At 40.6% G+C, this 18,811-nt stretch overlaps 1 protein-coding gene across 1 annotated transcript in view; it reads left to right on the top strand.

Annotated features, from left to right (window-relative positions):
* Positions 1 to 18,811, top strand: part of ADAM28 (ADAM metallopeptidase domain 28) — a 74,271-nt gene that overhangs the window by 10,174 nt on the left and 45,286 nt on the right. The window contains 7 exon segments of the mRNA XM_042934541.1: positions 2,275 to 2,351; positions 5,196 to 5,274; positions 6,682 to 6,758; positions 8,551 to 8,743; positions 11,413 to 11,484; positions 12,392 to 12,463; positions 17,361 to 17,530. Of these exon segments, the coding sequence (XP_042790475.1) occupies positions 2,275 to 2,351; positions 5,196 to 5,274; positions 6,682 to 6,758; positions 8,551 to 8,743; positions 11,413 to 11,484; positions 12,392 to 12,463; positions 17,361 to 17,530 (740 nt within the window).

Here is an 18,811-nt window from a genome sequence, read left to right as displayed (position 1 = left end):
TAAACAAATGAACAAATGGGCACATCCATGAATTAGTGTAACTGGAATATATTACCCATATATCTGCATAGAAATGTATTCAGTAAGTACTTAATTAAGGTCCCGGGTGCTGGGAACTTAATATTCAAAGGTAATTCCTATCTTCCCAGGAGTCTGCCTATAGAGCCCACACACTTCCTTTGAGGCCAAAACTGCCAGGCTGTTGGCTCATGTCACAAAATAAAACATCTGGCGGCACAGTACCTTCCTTATGTTGGGAACAATTTCAGGTCTTAGCTGGGTCCACCAGAGTTTCTGGAGGCCTCAGACTACTGTATGTCATGGCAACAGTTGTATTACTGGAACCACACCTCCCTGGGACTTTGAGGGCTTCCTTGGCTATTTATTTTCTGTGTGCATGGGCATCATCTTGACTTCATCCTCTTGCTCCCATCCCAGGAACGTCCAGGATGGTGGCCTTCTCAATCCACCCACTAAACCTTACCCATGGATGGTGTTTCTCCTGGAGGAAGTGTTTATTTATATGTCCCTATGGCCAGCTAACCTTATTCATTGGGCTCCAAATAATTTCCATCTAGTGGACACTGTCCAAATCAAGGTGCATCTTTCCTCTCCTAACCCATAGTTCAGGACCCGGGTTGTATACAAGTAGGATACGCTTTTTATTAGCAGGCATTGCTTTCCACTATGGACTTCTACTTGGAAAGTACAGTTCTAACATCACCTAGAACACCCTCTTTCATAAAGACTTGTTTTCTTCCTTGCTGTTTCCTTTCATCTATAATCTCTATGCTAGTGTTGGCTAAAACTTCCAGTCCAAAAGCAACAATCTTTTCTAAAACCACCACCAAATAAATTTTAGGTGAAAATCTACAAAAATCCATTGCTGACAGGAAATGCATATCTGGAAGCCTCTTCTGGGTAGAAGATTACATTTACTATCCTCCAAATATTTTAATTCCATCTGGCCTTTCTTAAACCTGAATAATAAGTGGTTACAATGATTCCCTATAATTTTTATTTTCAACCCTCAGGCTTTTCTTCCCCCCCAGCTCCTGGTGTTTATAAACATGAAGTGAATTACAGCAGCCTCTCCTCATCTAGATCCACACATTGTACTTAGGAGTTTTTGACTTCAGAGAAGACTCCAATAATTGATCATTTAAAGGGAATGTGGGCCATAATGGTTGACTTTGGAGATGGCAAACCCCGGCGCAATCCTCCTGATCTGGAGGCCCAAACTCACTATTGTCCCTTGCTGAGCTCAGGTATTGCTCTGGCCAGGAGACGGAGGAGAGAAGAAAAGCAGAGAAAACCACACTCAGTCATATTCAGTCTGCCGTAGTTAGATCTCTTTAATAACAATGTCCTGGCACTCCGCAGTGAGTTTTTAGATTCACTGTTTTATAGAACAGAATCAACGTTCAGTACACAATAACATCTTCTTTAACACACTGCTGTACAGTCCTATCTCCTCTTGTATATAAAAAAAAATCTCAATTTCCAACCATTCTCCTTTTCTCCATGAGGTTTATTTGAGGCAATACTTTCCCATTCTGAACTCCTAAGACTTATTTTCTTCCTGATGACTTCTTTCTGCTTTCGGATACATATTTCTGTTGTTTTGTCCATATTCTAGCTTCCATTTAGCCTTGAGAAGACCTCCAGACCAAAAATCATCAGTAAGAGTCGTTGAGGTCTCTGGGTCTGTGTGCTTACTATTCCTTCTTCTCAAATAACTTCCCCACCCTGCTTCACCTGGCTAATTCATGTCTCGGCTTACATGTTACTTCCTCAGGAAGGCCTTTTCTGACCTTAAGATGTTAGACACCCTACACTGCATTCCTATTTATGTCCCTTATCATATAAATCATTTTTATTATCTGTATTTCCACAAGATTTTAAGCTTCCTGACAGTTGGCATCAATTTTTTCTTGCTTAGAGTTGAATTTCCGGAACCAAATAGAGTCATGCTTATAACTCAAATAATATTTGTATATATCATGCCTGTAACTGAAATAATATTTGTAAAATGCATGGGTGGATGGGTGGATGGATGGATAGATGGATGGATATACAGGTCTCAGGTAATTTGTCCATTCAGGTGGCAGAGTTGTGTGATTTGTTAAAAGAGGCCAGAAGCAGACATTTGCTATTATATGGACTACTGCTAAAGAAAGCAGGCATTGTTTGCTGATGATTAAAAGATGAACGCAGCCAAATCAATTATTTGTGTATTTATAATTACCAGCGAATGTTTGTGCATTTTTGCAGGAAAAATTTGAAACTGAATTGAAGTATGAAATGACAGTTAATGGGAAAATTGCAGTGCTTTACTTGAAAAAAAGCAAGTAAGTGTTTTTACTTCTCACATTACCCTCACCAACAAAACGTTAGCAGGTGGAAACTGTGCTGAATGAGTCTGTTTCTGCTTAAGGCTCTCAAAAACCTCGGCTAATAAGCTTTTTCTCTCGACTGGCCCACGGGGTTGGGTGAATATATGTTCCTACTGAAGTGGTTTACGTTGAGCAAAACAATAGTTTATTAGTGTTTCAATTCTTCTAGTAATAAAACACAGTGAATGAGGTACAAGCAGATATACATTTTATCAAGTTCAAGGAAAAGGCAGATTTCTAGACCTTCCCCTACATTATTTTGTTATTTTAATATTTTAATTTTAAATTTATTTATTCAAATTCAAGTCAGTTAACGTACAGTGTAGTATGGGTTTCAGGGGTAGAACCCAGTGATTTATCACTTGCATATAATCCACAGTGCTCATCTCAACAAGTGCCCTCCTTAATGCCCATCATCCATTTAGCCCACCCCCCACCCACCACCCTTCCAGCATCCCTCAGTTTGTTCTCTGTATTTAAGTGTCTCTTACAGTTTGCCTCCCTCTCTCTTTGTAACTTATTTTTCCTCTCCTTCCCCTATGTTCATCTGTTGTGTTTCTTAAATTCCACATATGAGTGAAATTATATGACATTATTGTATTTTATTTACTAGTACTGAAAGATTAGATTTGTTTATTTATTGAGAGAGAGAGAGACAGAGCACATGGGCTGAGGAGGGGAAGAGAGAGAGGGAGAGAGAGAGAGAGAGAGAGAGATAGAATCCTAAGCAGTCTCTGCATTGACAGTGAGGCTTGATCCCATGAACCTCGAGATCATGACCTGAGCTGAAATCAAGAGTCTGACACTTAACCAACTGAGCCACGCAGGTGCCCCCTGAAAGATTAGGTTTTAAAACGATTCGCAGTCATTTCCATCAGGAAAAAAAAATATATCTAAGTTAAAAAAAAATTTTTTTAACGTTTATTTATTTTTGAGACAGAGAGAGACAGAGCATGAACGGGGGAGGGTCAGAGAGAGGGAGACACAGAATCCAAAACAGGCTCCGGGCTCTGAGCTGTCAGCCCAGAGCCTGACGCGGGGCTTGAACTCACGGACCGGGAGATCATGACCTGAGCCAAAGTCAGCCACTTAACTGACTGAGCCACCCAGGCGCCCCAAGATATATCTAAGTTAAATAACCCCTAGGACCAATTGGGCTCTCCTGATTCCAACACCAGTGCTCTTTCCCACGCAGTTACACACTAACCCGCCCACTTTTCTCATGCAATTACATTGTCCTCGTGCTCCTCATTCTCTTTATTCACGCCGGCCACAGGCAACATTTCTTGCAAATTTCATGGCCTCTGCTCTTGCCCAGATCTTGATCATCCTACATCTTGACTATTTCAAACGTAGTTTCCCCACCGAATTCTGTGCTTTCAAGCTCTTTCAATCCTTTAATTATCCTATGTAGTACAGCAAGATTTTTTTTCATTCAAATAGACTCTTTGCCTTTTGCAAAACTTCACAACAGCCTGGAGTTTGGAAATCACGTGGCAGGGTGGAAATAGTACAGGTGTGGACTTGAAGCAGACCTAGATATGATCCTTTGCCACTGGAACTGTGTAATTGTTATGGAACCTGGCCTGGATCCACCCAGCCGAAGAACCAAGCGGCACTCAGGGATCTCGGAAGGCAGGAGGTTTATTTCACACCGGCGGGCTCAGAGAAGATCACTCTCCAGAGGTCTGAGTTCGTAAGCAGAGGGAACAATTTATAGTCTGTAACTTCCGCATTCCACATTAGTAGTAATTTGGCCAGTGTGGCAAGAGGGGTAGGAAGAGGAACCGGGAAGGGGAGTCTTTGGGCAGAGACTGGAATTTCCCTATCAGTCCTGTCGGCCACCTTATAACAAATTTTTCCCTATCATAATCTCATCTGGAAAATAATGTGAGTCATATTTACCATGTAAGACTTCAGAAAAGATGAAATGAATGATCCATGTAAAGTGTGTAACTCAGTGGCTGGTATAAAGACGGCATTTTACACCTACTAGTTACTTCCTTTTCTCCCCACCCCGCCTCTTTAAAAGGTATATCCAGACTCTTATGTGCTGGTGGGTCATTGAAAGAACTCAAAAAAGCTCGGTCAAAATTCTGGAAGGGCCCTACCTACCAAATGCAGGTCAGTTCCCAATAGACTTTCACTGCTACGGTTGTTAGCAGTCGCTGGGAACTGAAAAGGACTGGCGAAAATGTAGTTATCGTAAACTGGTGAGAGACGCTGCCCTTTTTAGTCATTTTTATCAACTCTACCCTTCTTACTTCCATTTGGAAATGGAAATTTATCTCCCCAAATAAGTATAAAAGTCTGGTGAAAAAGCAGATACTGTTCATGGCAGTCAGGAATATCTCTGGTCCTCTCAGTCTTCATGCTTGTATTAGTCTTGAGGGGTTAGGAGGATGAGCTCAGGAGCTAGAACATTCCTGCGCATCCAGTGAAAGCTTTCATTTTGATAACTGGACTTTTAAAAAAAAATTTTTTTAAATGTTTATTTTTGCGAGAGAGAGAGAGAGAGAGAGAGACAGAGAGAGAGAGAGAGAGAGAGAGAGAGAGAGAGAGAGAGAGAGATGTGAGCGGGGGAGGGGCAAGAGAAAGGGAGACTCAGAATCCAAAGCAGGCTCCATGCTCTGAGCTGTCAGCACACAGCCCGACACGGGGCTTGAACCCATGAACCGTGAGATCATGACCTGACCTGAAATTGGACACTCAACAGACTGAGCCACCCAGGCACCCCTGATCACTGGACTTTTCAATTAGCGTGAGTAACCATGAATTTATTTTTCTTTTTTTCTTCAGGGGTCTCCTTGCACCAGGTTACACGGAAACACATTATAATTCCACTGGAGGGGAGGTCACCACCAGCCCACAGATCATGGTAAAATAGAATATCCTAGATTCATTGTCAATCAGGGTATGACTCACACACCCAAAGGCAGTGTCATTGCCATACAAACAGGGAAAGTGAAAGCATTTACGACATTGGTGCCTTTTCCAGCGGTAGTAATTTCTTAATTGATCCTCCAATATTCGTACAGTTTGACAAGAACAAATGCATTTCTTGACCCATGGTCAAGACCCATGGTAACCCTTTCCAGCCTTCAGAGGCTCCCTCTAGGAGAGTAGGCAGGAGTCTCTCATCTTCATTAGAAGAGTGAAAAATTGAATACGTCTTGTGTCTTTTTTTTTTCCACTTCTTTTCTTTTCTTTCTTTCTTTCTTTCTTTCTTTCTTTCTTTCTTTCTTTCTTTCTTTCTTTCTTTTAGAGGGAGAGAGAGAGAACAGGGGGTAGGGGCAGAGGGAGAGAAAGAGAATCCCAAGCAGGCTCTATACTCAGTGCAGAGCCCAACATAGGTCTTGATCCCACAACCCTGGGATCATGGCCTGAGCCAAAATCAAGAGTCTGACACTTGACCAAATGAGGTATGCAGGCGCCCCTACATCTCATGATTTTAGTCAATGCCAATCACCTCACTGGACTGTATAGTCTCTTGATCTCAAGACTATTTCCTCAATGACAGAACTGTAGAATTCTGTTTTTTTTGTAAATACTCTTTTTACTCTTAACTCCTATTTAGAGAAGGCAACTGTGTTAAGTAGTGTGAGGGGTATTTTATCATTTCCATCTTTTCTGAGCTCCATTTTACTTTTGGAAGGCTTTCACTCATTCTCCTCATAGTGATGGCACAGACATTTCTGTGGGTCAATACTCATCGGCCCCAAAGCAGAAAGTTTGCTTGATTAAAGTACATCCATATGGAAAAGTGCTACAGTTGGGCATTTTGCTCCAAATGGAAGCAGAGATGTCATACTAATCCAGTTAATCTGCTGAAACTTTTTGAATGAGTCAAGAAACAACAACACAATCTGGAAAACCTATTCATTGGAAAGAGCTTGTAGGTGTCAGAAAAAATAATTAATGAGCAATCAGCCCAGGGAAAGGATATTGATGTTCTGGGGACTTGGGTTTTCAATTTTCATCTGCATGTTGTTTCTTCCAGACTGAATTCACCCCTGTTACCCTTTTTTCTGGAAGACTCATATTTACACCAACATTTAACAAATGTTCTTTAAGCATTGGGCTAATTAACCAAATATTAAAGGTTTTAACCACAAAAAGCTTCTTAACCATTTTTTTTTTTGTATCTCTAAGTTGACTGTTGTTCAGCATAAAAGGATTTGAAAATATTATAGATCTTGTTGCCAGATTTCAAATTCAGATTTAGGAGTGGATCTAAGAACACACACACTTTCCTTTACAAAACTCTTTTTTTTTTCTTGTTTAGGATGACTGTTATTACCAAGGACATGTCATTAATGAAAAAGTTTCTGATGCCAGCATCAGCACGTGTAGGGGCCTAAGGTAAGGCTTCAAGAATGGTTTGTGTATATCTGCGGTGATGGGTGAGTGTGTGTGTTTTAATAAAGCTGAAGAATGTCAAATATAATGAATTGTATTGTAGTTAAGTATGAATCCTAAGGGCTCAAGAATTTTGAAATTTGAAGGAAACATGTCTCTTTTTTTATTTTTATTTATTTATGTTTTCAATATAGGAAATTTATTGTCAAATTGGTTTCCATACAACACCCAGTGCTCATCCCAAAAGGTGCCCTCCTCAATACCCATCACCCACCCTCCCCTCCCTCCCACCCCCCCATCAACCCTCAGTTTGGAAACAGGTCTCTTGATAGTAGTTTGTAAATTACACATTTGAATTACTTGCAGAAGTGTGTTTGTTTGTCTGCTTTTTTCAAAATACAGGGTTTTGTTTTGTTTTGTTTTTTTTTTTTGAGCTCGAATCCTTAGGAAACAGGAGCTCCTCTCCACCTTCTCTCTTTACTCTAAATTCCCTCTTCAGCTTGTCCTATCCAAGCCTATGACATCATTTTCTTCTGTAGGCATCTGTCTACAGTGAGATATTTCTTCTGATGCCCAGACTTGATTATCTAATTTTGTCTTCCATATCTCCACATCTCTTCCATATCTGGATAGCTTAATGAAATCTCAATCCTGATGAACCCCAAATCAAACTAATGATTTCCTCCCAAATCTGGTGTTTTTCCAGTGGTCCCTATGCCAGTGAATGGTATAATCAACCAACTTCTTGCCCAATCCAGAAACCTAGGTTCCTTGATGATTTCTTGCCTCTCAACTACCCACTTTGAATCCATTATCAAGCCCCATTGATTATACGTTCTAAATGTTCACTGAGATTATTCAATACATTCTCGTTCTACTGCCACATCCTACTCCAAGGTACCATGGTCCTTTATGCAGATCATTGCAACAAATCATCTACTTCTCTCTTCACATCCAGTCTTGTCTTCTAATTCAATGTACACTTAATCCAGTCTCTTGCTATATATTCTTATGCTTTTTCTTCATAGCAATTATCTGTAATTATGAATATTACATATAATATACGTACTTGTGGGTTAAATGTGACTCTTTGATCCACATCCATCTTCCTTGTTTGACTATAAGCTCCACAAGAGGAGAAACCACAACTCTTTTCTTTCTTACTGTCTGCCCTTAATCCAATGACTAATGAATAATGGGAAAGCCCTAAATATTGGTGAAATGAATCTTAGCTTGGGGTTCCAGCAGGGATAATTGATAAGAAATTGATAATATTTGTTGATCAAGTGCTTTATATATTATGTCCTTCAATCCTTACAATCATTCTAATAGGTAGGTACTTTTCTCATTTTATAAAAGGAGAAACTGAAGCTGTGTGAGTCTAGGTAATTTTCCCATAGAATCAGAGCTAAAAAGTTATAGACCCAGATTTTTAATCCTTATTTATAGGACTCCAAAGTCTTAATTTGCAGGCACCTTTAGAGCAGACAAGGCTTAAGAATTGGAAGAACACTGGGTGAGAATCAGGAAGTTTCCATTCTAGTGTCAGCTCTGACACAACAGGTGAGCTATGTGACATCACAATAGTCGCTTCTCTCCAACGGGCCCCATTTCCTCATAGAAAAAATAAGTCGAGGTCATCTCTAGGTATATCTTCAGCTGCAATGTTACCCTATTTTCCGTGGCCGTGAGCTTGAAATTATACGGCGTTGGTAACTTTTTGCGATCTCTAAGTCTATAGTGCTTTCAAAAGCAGGAATATTTTTTAAGAAGCCTGGGTTCTCATGTTTTCCAGAGGCTACTTCAGTCAGGGAGATCAAAGGTACTTCATTGAACCTTTAAGCCCCACAAATCAGGATGCACAAGAACATGCACTCTTCAAGTATGATCCCGAGGAAAAGAAAGCTAACAGCACCTGCGGGACGGATGACATATTGTGGGTACACGGATCTCGGCAGAATGTGGTTCCACCTGCCACCAGTCTGGTGGTATGTATATTTTTATTTTTTATTTGCAGCGCTCTCATGTATCTCGTCCTGGTTGCCCCGTCTTCCAGTCTGAGTAGTTGCGATTAATGGAAACTCGATAGTCATTGTCGAACTAGTAGCCCTATAGTAGGCTCTAGAGACACTAACATCTTGTTGTACATTGATGATTTATTTAATAAGTATTTACGGATCGACTATTATGCGTAAGGTTAAAATGCATAAGGTTAAAACCTATCGATGCGTAAGGTTAAAATGAAGTGTAAATATGATGCTTGCCCTCTAGGAAAAGGCAACTTTGCCAATGCTACAACACACAACAAAGGTCTAAAGTATTACTTTGACGTTAAATATCCTGCCGTCTTCATGAATGAACTCATTCAACAGATTTCTTTCTTGGAGTGCTGCCATGGGTGCTGGGGATGTAGCAGTGAGCAAAAATAAACACAGGATGTGTCCAGAGGAATTTAGAATACTCTTACATACATGAATTCATCTTCTGGTCACAGAAGAAAAGTGAATATGGCTTGTTTGAAGCCACAGGTGGATCTAAAAGGTCATTGCCGTAATCACTCTCCTTTCCTTCCGGAGACACTATATCTAATCATTTCTTCTGTTTTCAGAATCCATTAAGCACGGGGCAGAGGTGGTCGAATAAAAGAAAATCTCAATCCACTGGGTTTGATTTGAGTTCACTTTGCTAGGGGTTTAAATTCTACCCGTGATATGGTATCTAGGAACCCAGAGGAACCACTCCTAGAGACGAAGACTCAAGGATTATTTCCAGGTTTTGGCCTGAGCAAATGATGAATGGGAGTACTGTTAACTGAGGTGGGAGAATGAGGGAGAAGCAGATTTTGTCTGCAGTTTGGGAATCGGTGGTTGTAATTTTGACCACGTTAAGTTGTGGTATCGGACATTCGAATGGATGCATGAAGTAAGGAGTTAATTATAAGAGTCTGGCCTTTAGAGAAGAGGCCAAGACTGGAGATACACGTTTGATAGTAATTAGTGCAGGGTTCCTATTTAAATAAGGCAGAACACGTAAAAAACTACCGATGCCACATAATTTCAAGCTCATGGCAGTAGACTATAGTATAACATTGTGATTCCCTAGGAAGACTGCCTGGATAAAGCAAAGGGTTGAGCTTTAATGACAGCCTCTAATACTTAGTGGTCAAACAGAGGAGAGGGTTACAGGAGTTACAAACCCCAAATGGTTAGGGCCCCGCTTCCCTCCGTAACCTCACCTACCTTCTGCTCCCCACCCACCGATGACCTCCCCCATTATGTTCTGACAAACACATCCTTTTTTCTCTGTGCTTTCAACATGCCAATATCAATTTGCTTTAGAGTCTTGTTCACTTTTTTTTTTTTTTCCTCAGCTGGAATGATCTTCCAATGTGTCTTCCCTTTCCTGGTTTCTCATTTTCATTAATAATGTCTGCTGCACGACCAAGTCTTCAGAACTAGCCATATATTCTGAAATAACTCCCTTGTCACTCAATATCCCATCACTCCATTTACTCCTTCGAGTAGCACTAAGATCACCACCTGATAGCCCTATGCCTGTCTACTGGGAGCTGCTTAAGCCCATGGGCCATGTCTGGTTCACTGCCTTATGCCTGGTGCCCCCAGCACTGGTGGTGGGGTTAGGTGCTAAATGAATGTGCTGCTCCTGTGGAGGGTGGGAGGGAAATGCATAGCTCACCAGATGACGCCTAGAAGTCTTGCTCATGGAAGTTTATTTACCTGTTAAAAGACAAGCACTTCCTGAAATGCAACATGATAAACTTTGATAGTTTATCAGTTAGTATGAATAATGTATCTGCTACTTGTCAGTGGCAAAATCCACTATGAAATGTGTCTTTTGCTGTCGTGGTTTAGTGGAGAAAAGGGAACAGAAACTAGGGAAGCTTGGAATGTGGGAAAGAGATCCAGTTCTGCCTAAGGAGAAGCAAGCAGAGGGGCACCTGGGTGGCTCAGTTGGTTGAGCGTCCAATTTCTGCTCAGGTCATGATCTCCTGATTCAGGAGTTCAAGCTCCGCCCTGCGTCAGGCTCTGTGCTGACAGCTCAGAGCCTGGAGCCTGCTTCAGATTTTGTCCCCTGTTCCCCCCCGCCCTGCCCCTCCTCTCTCTCTCTCTCTCTCTCTCTCTCTCTCTCAAAAATAAACATTTAAAAAATAAAAATAAAAGAGCAGACTAGGTGCCATGGTAGCTCTGGACATTGCACCATTGCTAAGGAAGGAGGTATTCACTGGGAGAGGAATGAAAGACTACTTAAAAACAAAAACAACATGAATAAAACACTGGGAGGTTGCAGAGGTCAGAGTTTCTCTATTTCAGGGCAGGAGAGCGGGAAGAGTCCATGGTTCAAAAAAATCCAAAGACTTTGGTTTTAGTTCCAGCACACTTATTAGTTGTGCAATCATTTAAATTCTGGCAAAATGAAAGGGTCAGACTAGAATATCACCGATATCCCTGCTAGTTCTGGTATTCTGAGCCTCTCATCATAGTTAATTCTGGTTGGTTAGAGTTCAAATGATAATGTTGTCTTTCTTTATTGCCAGGTATCAACCCATCTCTTAGAAAATTACACATTTCAAAGAAAAGAATGACTTTTGCGGAGAATGATGTTGTCTCAGTAATTTTCCTTTTTATTTTTATTATAGAAATCAAAAGACCGGAAGGGTCGGGAACGTAAGAAATACATAGAGTTTTATTTGGTCCTGGATAATGGTGAGGTAATTATATCAGATACCTATGTCTTTTCAAATCTCCTATATAAATTTATTGTGTGAAATATTAAATATATGGATCAGTTTTCAAAAGTCATGAATATGAGCTATTCCTTTTTTGAATTGTTCTGACCCTAGGAAATTTGACATTTAATTAGAGTGTTAATGACTTCTCCTTTTCAGGAATGTACACCTGATATGATAGGTATAAAGTGAATTCTTTGCACTTTATCCTTTATTTTTGTCTCCAAACTTAGCCTCCAATTAAGTTCCTTTGTTATTTTGTCTTTCATTAAGCGGTTAAATCATTGGCAAGTTAGAATATATGCTCATCAGAAAGTGGTAAATGCATAGGACTCATGAATGGAATCTTCTGAAAAAAGGCACTTTTGGGGGGTAACATTCATTGTTTATATTCTTTTGCAAGAATTCATTTTCATATATTGGAAATCTAAGGTTCACATGTATGCTCCCACAAGGAGAAGTTTTATGCTATGATAATCTAAGTTAATTTGTTTAAGTCATAAAGCTTGGCCTCTAATTCTACTAAATTCATTTACCATTTACCATTCATATATATATTTTTAATGAATAGCATATTCCTTGCACTGAATCTGCACAGCTTATGAAACCATGATATTTAAGTGAACACACATTTGGGATAATTCCATAGAGACTTACACTGAGCTCCTACTGCAGGCGTAAAACATCATCTCTACTCCAAGAGTGCTTTAATTTAGCTAAAGCAGTAAGGAACCATTTTGCATCTTTTAACTGTTAACTTTCATAACTGTTTGTTCATTATAACCACTGATAAGCAAAATAACCCGAAGTTGCCTTTTTTCACCTTCTAATGATATTCATTTCTACCAATGCCCATATCTTGTCTCGTTTCTTGTTTGTTTGTTTGTAGTTTAAAAAGCACAATCAAGATCCAGAGGAAATAAGAAAGAGGGTGTTTGAAATGGCCAATTATGTCAATATGGTACGGTATATTTTATTAAGTGCAATTTCAACAATTTGTGAGGCGGTGCCATTGGGTTTTTCTACGAATGCTCTTGAAGCAGGGAAAGAAAGTCACCATTCCTGACTAACAATGCTTGACTGGCTCTTGAACTTTTGCTACTTAATTGAATATTAATATTACATGATAGAGATATTTCTCACTTACTTGCCACACTGTTCTCAGGTTGAAGAACGTATAAGAGATGATTTTGTTTGAATTGTTTTTGTTTTTCTAAAGCCTGGGGAGACATCACTGACCAGCAAATCCCAACAGAAATCCAAATCTATGGAAGAACATGGAAAAACAAACAAAATCAGCTGAACGCTGGCACAGAGTTATTTCATTTAATCCTCAACACAACTCTGAGATATTTCTAAGCCTTAATATTATAGCTAAAGAATTAAATCCTGGGAAGCAAAGGAGCTTGCCTAAAATCACAAAGTTAGGAAATGGGAGACGTAAGATTTGAACTTAGATTGGTTGGATTTCCAAGTCCATTTCGATTGGAAAGATGTTGATCTTGGTCTGTTAGTGTCTTGTTAGTTAAACATCTAGTTAGTCTGCCTCCTTAGATGGGTGAGTCACTTTGTGGCAGCCTGCAAGTTCTCTAAGGATAGAGGAAAAAATGAAAGTGGATTCAAGACCAACATCATCTGGGTCTCGTCTTCTCACCACAAAGACTTCTCCCAAAGAACCCCAAGAATTGGCCATATTTACTGAGCATCTCCTTTGTAAATTTTTTTTTAAACATTTATTTATTATTGAGAGACAGAGAGACACAGAGCATGAGCAGGGGAGGGGCCGAGAGACGGAGAGACACAGAATCCAAAGCAGGCTTCAGGCTCTGAGCTGTCAGCACAGAGCCCGACGCGGGGCTCGAACTCACAAACCGCGAGATCATGACCTGAGCCGAAGTCAGTCGCTCAACCGACTGAGCCACCCCGACGCCCCACTGAGCATCTCCTTTGTGACAGGAACTTTTTGATGACAGAAATAAAGTGGGGAACAAAACTGACAAATATCCCTCCCTTCAAGGGAGTTTACATTCTTGTCCAAGACAAGCATAAAAATACCAAATAAAGAGTAGGTAGGATGGTGATTATAAATGCTATAAAAAAGTAAAGCAGGATAAAAAAGAGAGAGAGAGAGAGAGAGAGAGAGAGAGAGGCAGGTTCCTCTTGGGTGCTGTGTTAAATAGGGAAGCCTAAGTCCAAGATGTCCAAGGTGACATTTGAGTATGGAAAGGAAAGGAGAGAAGCATCTGACCCTAAGGGAGGGTGTGCAAGGCAGAGTGAGGTTCTGAGGACAGAACCCAGATTGTCCTATTTGAGGAACAGCGGGAGGGCCATTGTGGCTGTATGCGGTAAGCCACGGCAAGGGTGGGAGCAGATGACACGTGACAGGCAGTGGTGGCTGGAAACTGCAGGTCCTTATAGACCTATGTAAGGACTTTGTTATGCTGCATGGGTGAGGAAGACATTGGAGGACTGAGCTGAGGCGTAACATGTTCTGATGTGTGTCCTTAAAAAATCACCTTGGCCACCGCATTGAAAATAAACTGAAGGAAAGCAATTGGCAGAAATAAGACCCGATGGGGGATTGTTCCCTAATTCAAGGCAAGAGATGATGGTGGTTTGAGAAAAAGCAGTGATGGTGGATCTATTGAGACTAGCTGGTCTCTGAATACAGTCAACAGAGTATATGAGGTAGATGAGAGATGAGACGTGTGAGAAAAGGAAAAGATGAGGTGACATCGAGGATTTTGACCCGAGCAACTTGAAGAATGGGTAACGTATTGGCAATAGTGACTCAGAGGAACGATTAGCATTTCCATTTTGTACACATTCATTTTGAGATATCTTTTTGTATAAAGATTTCCAAGGGGACATCATTATGCTGTATACCTAAAATAAATATGATGTTATAGGTCAATTGGATTGACAAAAGTATTGTTTCTTAGCGGAGGTGACAATGGGCAGTGGGTTGCTACTTTTTATTAACTGTTCTATGGCTAAGTACTTTTTAAAAATTCGTTCATGTTTCATGTTACATTTTTATATTTAAAAATGAAAATATCGGAGACCCTACATTTCAAAAATCAGAGAAAATACTAGGAAATTTCCCTGAGATCAGGGGTAGACATGTCCATACTGACAATGACCCCCACATGTCTAGAACCTACGGGGTGCCACATTATATCAATGTATGTATGTGCCGATGAATCATTAAGGATTAAAGAGAAGATTCGTGGGTGAAAAAAGAAAAAAAGATATCCAGGTAAAAATGCTAGATATACAAGATTGTTTGAAGTTTTGAAGTCTGGGTGGAGAGATAAATCCAAAAGCCTTTTTTTTTTTCAAGTTTATTTATTTATTTTGAGAGAGAGAGAGAGAGAGAGAGAACTCGCATGAGCAGGGGAGGGGCAGAGAAAGAGGGAGAGAGAGAGAATCCCAAGCAGGCTCCGTACGGTCAGTGAAGAGCCTGATGCAGGGCTTGAACTCATGAACCGTGAGGATATGACCTGAGCCAAAATCAAGAGTCGGACACTTAAATGACTGAGCCACCCAGGTGCCCCTCAGTGCTCAGAATGGCGTGAGATGTGGGTCAGCGAACTGTAGCCTGTGGGCCGTATCTGGCATGCTGCCTTTTTATAAAACGATTTTATTGAAACATGGCCACACCATTTGTTTACGCATTATCTATGGCTGCTTTCCTGCCACAGTGCCAGTGGTGAGGAAGAGTTACAACAGAGACCACACAGCTTCAAAGCCCAAAGCAGTCTCTATCCGGACCTTTAAGGAATAAGCTTGCCAACCTTGGTGTAAGATAACCAAAGGAATGGTGTAGATAAGTAGAAAAGAGACCTAAGAACACATCCTTGAAGTGCTTCTTTGAGGAGAGGTCAGAGTACAGGAGAAACCGATAGAGACCAGGAAAGAGGAGGCAAAGAGCTTCAAGGAAAACCAGGGGATAGTGTTGTTCTGGAAGCCGCTTGAGACAAAAACCCATCAAAGGAAGAAATGATCAATGACGTTAGATGCTTCTGAGGACTGAGGATTGGCCATCGGATTTAATAGTGTAGAAGTTACCAGTCGCTTGGATGAAGCACAATTCTGTGGAGCGTTAGAGTACGGGCACGATTAGAGTGAGCCCTACGAGAATAGGAAGTGGAATTAGAGACAGCAGATACAGAAAATTCTCTTCAAAAATTTCGCTATAAATAGAAGCAGAGAAATGGTGCGTAAGTGACGGGGGGGGGGGGGGGGGAAGGTCATAAAGAGATCCTCCCCACTGTGATGGGTCATTCTTTTTATGCTGATGGGAACGGTCCGTGGAAGGCTAAGCAGAGACAATGCAAGGAGGTTGGAAGAATTGTCGAATCATCTCCTTGATCTGGGGAGAGATTGGAGGTCTAGCGCATGAGTAGAGAAGCTGGCCTTCGGCTCACACAAGCATTCCTCTGTAGAGTAAAGAAGGTGAGCACAGGTTGTTGGAAGAGGTTTAGCTCAGTAGATAGACAGTGGTGGGAGCCAGTCAAAGTTCTCTTCTGATTGCCTCTTTACTCTGAGTTTGGAAGCAAGGGCATCTGCTCAAAGGGAGGTTTCAATACTTTAAAAAGATGTTTTGTTAATGTTTATTCCTTTTTGAGAGGAAGGCAGACCGCAAGGAGGGAGGGACGGAGAGACAGGGAGACACAGAATCCGAAGCGGGCTCCAGGTTCTGAGCTGTCAGCAAAGCCTGACACGGGGCTCGAACCCATGAACCTCGAGATCATGACCTGAGCCGAAGTCGGAAGTTTCACCAATTGAGCCACCCAGGCACCCCAGATTTTGACTTTTCTTTTGATGGTTACTGCATTCCTCAATGCTTTTATTATTTTCCAAACGACTTAAAAACATTTCTTCAGGTTTCTCAGCATAAAGTTGACACATGAGGAAGCCTGTCACCATGGGTTTTTTTTTTCTCCCCCAGCTTTATTGAGATGTAATTGGCATAGCACATTGTGTGGGTTTAGCTGTTCAGTATGTTGGTTTGATATACTCATAACACTGCAAAATGATTTCCACCATAGGTTAGCGTCATATAATTACCATTGCTTTTTTGTGGTGAGAACATTTACGAATTACTGTCACCAATGTTAAAGTATATAATATGGTATTATTAACTATAAGTACCAAGCTGTACGTTAGATCTCCAGAGCGTGTTCATCTTATAACTGGAAGTTTGTACTCTTACCAACACTGTGCAGTTACATCAACTATAGTAGCAATTTAAACTTTTGAGAGATATTGTCTCTTTAAACTTTTGAGAGATATTGTCTTATAAGGTTAATCGATTATTTCTAAAAGTTACCCTGTATGCATCATTGGTTATTTGGCTCATTCCAGATTTAAGAATCAGAGGGCCACTTCATTGCGACTCACGGATGCAGAACTTTTTCATATAGCACGCTCTTTCTCCAATGTCCAAACCAGCACTGAGTCACCCTTGCTAATTCTGGAATGTTCTGACTCAGGGAACAATGCAAAGCATTTGAGTCATTACGCTTACATTGAAGTCATAGTAGTGAACTACTAACTGAAAATTATAATCTGCCTTAAGGTGGCAAGCAAGAGAAGTTTATTTTAATAGGACTTTTGCTCTGAAAAACAGCAGTCTCCAGACCTGAAATACCTAAGGGTGTCTGCCTTGCCTGAGTATGGGGGTGCTAGCATCTGTGAAAAGAGGTGGTAACTTCCATTTCACAAGTATGTTTGGAAAGAAAGTTTTTACCGTGCTGGGAGAAATAGGTTTGAAAATCTGAAGTACACTGAAAATATTGAAAGATATCATTACCACCTATGTCATTCCTTTGACATGTATTCTCTTTGGACAGCTTTATAAAAAGCTAAATACTCATGTGGCCTTAGTCGGTATGGAAATCTGGAATGACAAGGATAAAATAAAGATAACCCCAAATGCAAGCTTCACCTTGGAAAACTTTTCTAAATGGAGGGGAAGTGTCCTCCCAAGAAGAAAACGTCATGATATCGCTCAGTTAATCACGTATGTAGAGTTTTTCCCTTTTGTGTGTTAAATGGTATTTAGCGTAGAAAGTTTCCAAAGCCTTGGCAAAGCAGGTGGTTTCTTGGGGTATAGGGTAAGAAGAAGTGGCTTACACAAAGGGGATAAAAGTTTAAAAAGTATTAGATCGAATCTTATGTTGAATATGCCCTAACTTTTGTTCTAAGTGTTTCTTTTTTTCTTTTTTAAAGAAAAGCTAACAATTTAAAAATGATTCATCAGAAGTCTGTTTTGATTGGGTATACAGAAAGGAAAGACAGGTTTAGATAATGGCAAGAGAAGTTTCAATTCAGTGTTTTAAAAGTCCTGACTAGCTTTAAGTATTAGTGAGGACAAACTTCTAGGATATAAAGAAAACTGCGTATCATATTCTTTTTTTTTTTTAATTTTTTTTAATGTTTATTTATTTTTGAGACAGAGAGAGACAGAGCATGAACAGGGGAGGGGCAGAGAGAGAGGGAGACACAGAATCGGAAACAGGCTCCAGGCTCTGAGCTGTCGGCACAGAGCCCAACGCGGGGCTTGAACCCACTGACCGCGAGATCGTGACCTGAGCCGAAGTCCGACGCTTCACTGACCGAGCCACCCAGGCGCCCCTCATATTCTAATCCCACACCTCTCTACCATCCTGCTGAAGTGACTAATCAAAAACAGGGGCAAGGAGGAGAAATAAATCTAGTGACTATAAATTAACACAAAACCGCTGAGCATATGCCTCAAAAGAAATCGAGAAATTTCTTTTGAGGCATATGAATATGCCTGGAATAGTTTGCAGCTGGAATCAGATGGAAGGAAACAGCAATGAATAATTGAAAATTATTCAAGTGTTACTTCCTAAGAAAACAGTAGGTGTCATAGCACATAAGAGGACTAGGCCCTGTCAGAATTAATTAATATTCTGAATTGGTTATTTACTACACATGACACATCAACCCACAACTCCCTGACTTAAAATAAGTCTTCTTGACTTGTGTGTCTGGTTCCTTGCCTGGTAAGGCTGGAGCACAGGGGCTGGTTGCTCATCTCTGTCTATATAACTTTCAAGTGGCTAACTTGGACTGCCTCCAGCATGGCAGCCTCAGGGGTCTGGACATCTTACAAGGTGATCAGTTTTCACCCAGAAGAAGCATTGTAAGAAGACCAAGAGAAAGCCTCAAGTCTTTTCATGAGCATACCTCAGAAATTATAGCGTCACTTCTGGTATATTCTGTTGGTCAAGAGCAAGTCGTAGATCTACCCATATTCAAGGGAAGGTACTACACA

The sequence above is a fragment of the Panthera leo genome, chromosome B1 (genome assembly GCF_018350215.1).
Source record: "Panthera leo isolate Ple1 chromosome B1, P.leo_Ple1_pat1.1, whole genome shotgun sequence".
Taxonomy (NCBI): domain Eukaryota; kingdom Metazoa; phylum Chordata; class Mammalia; order Carnivora; family Felidae; genus Panthera; species Panthera leo.
This window is presented reverse-complemented; position numbering and strand designations above follow the sequence as displayed.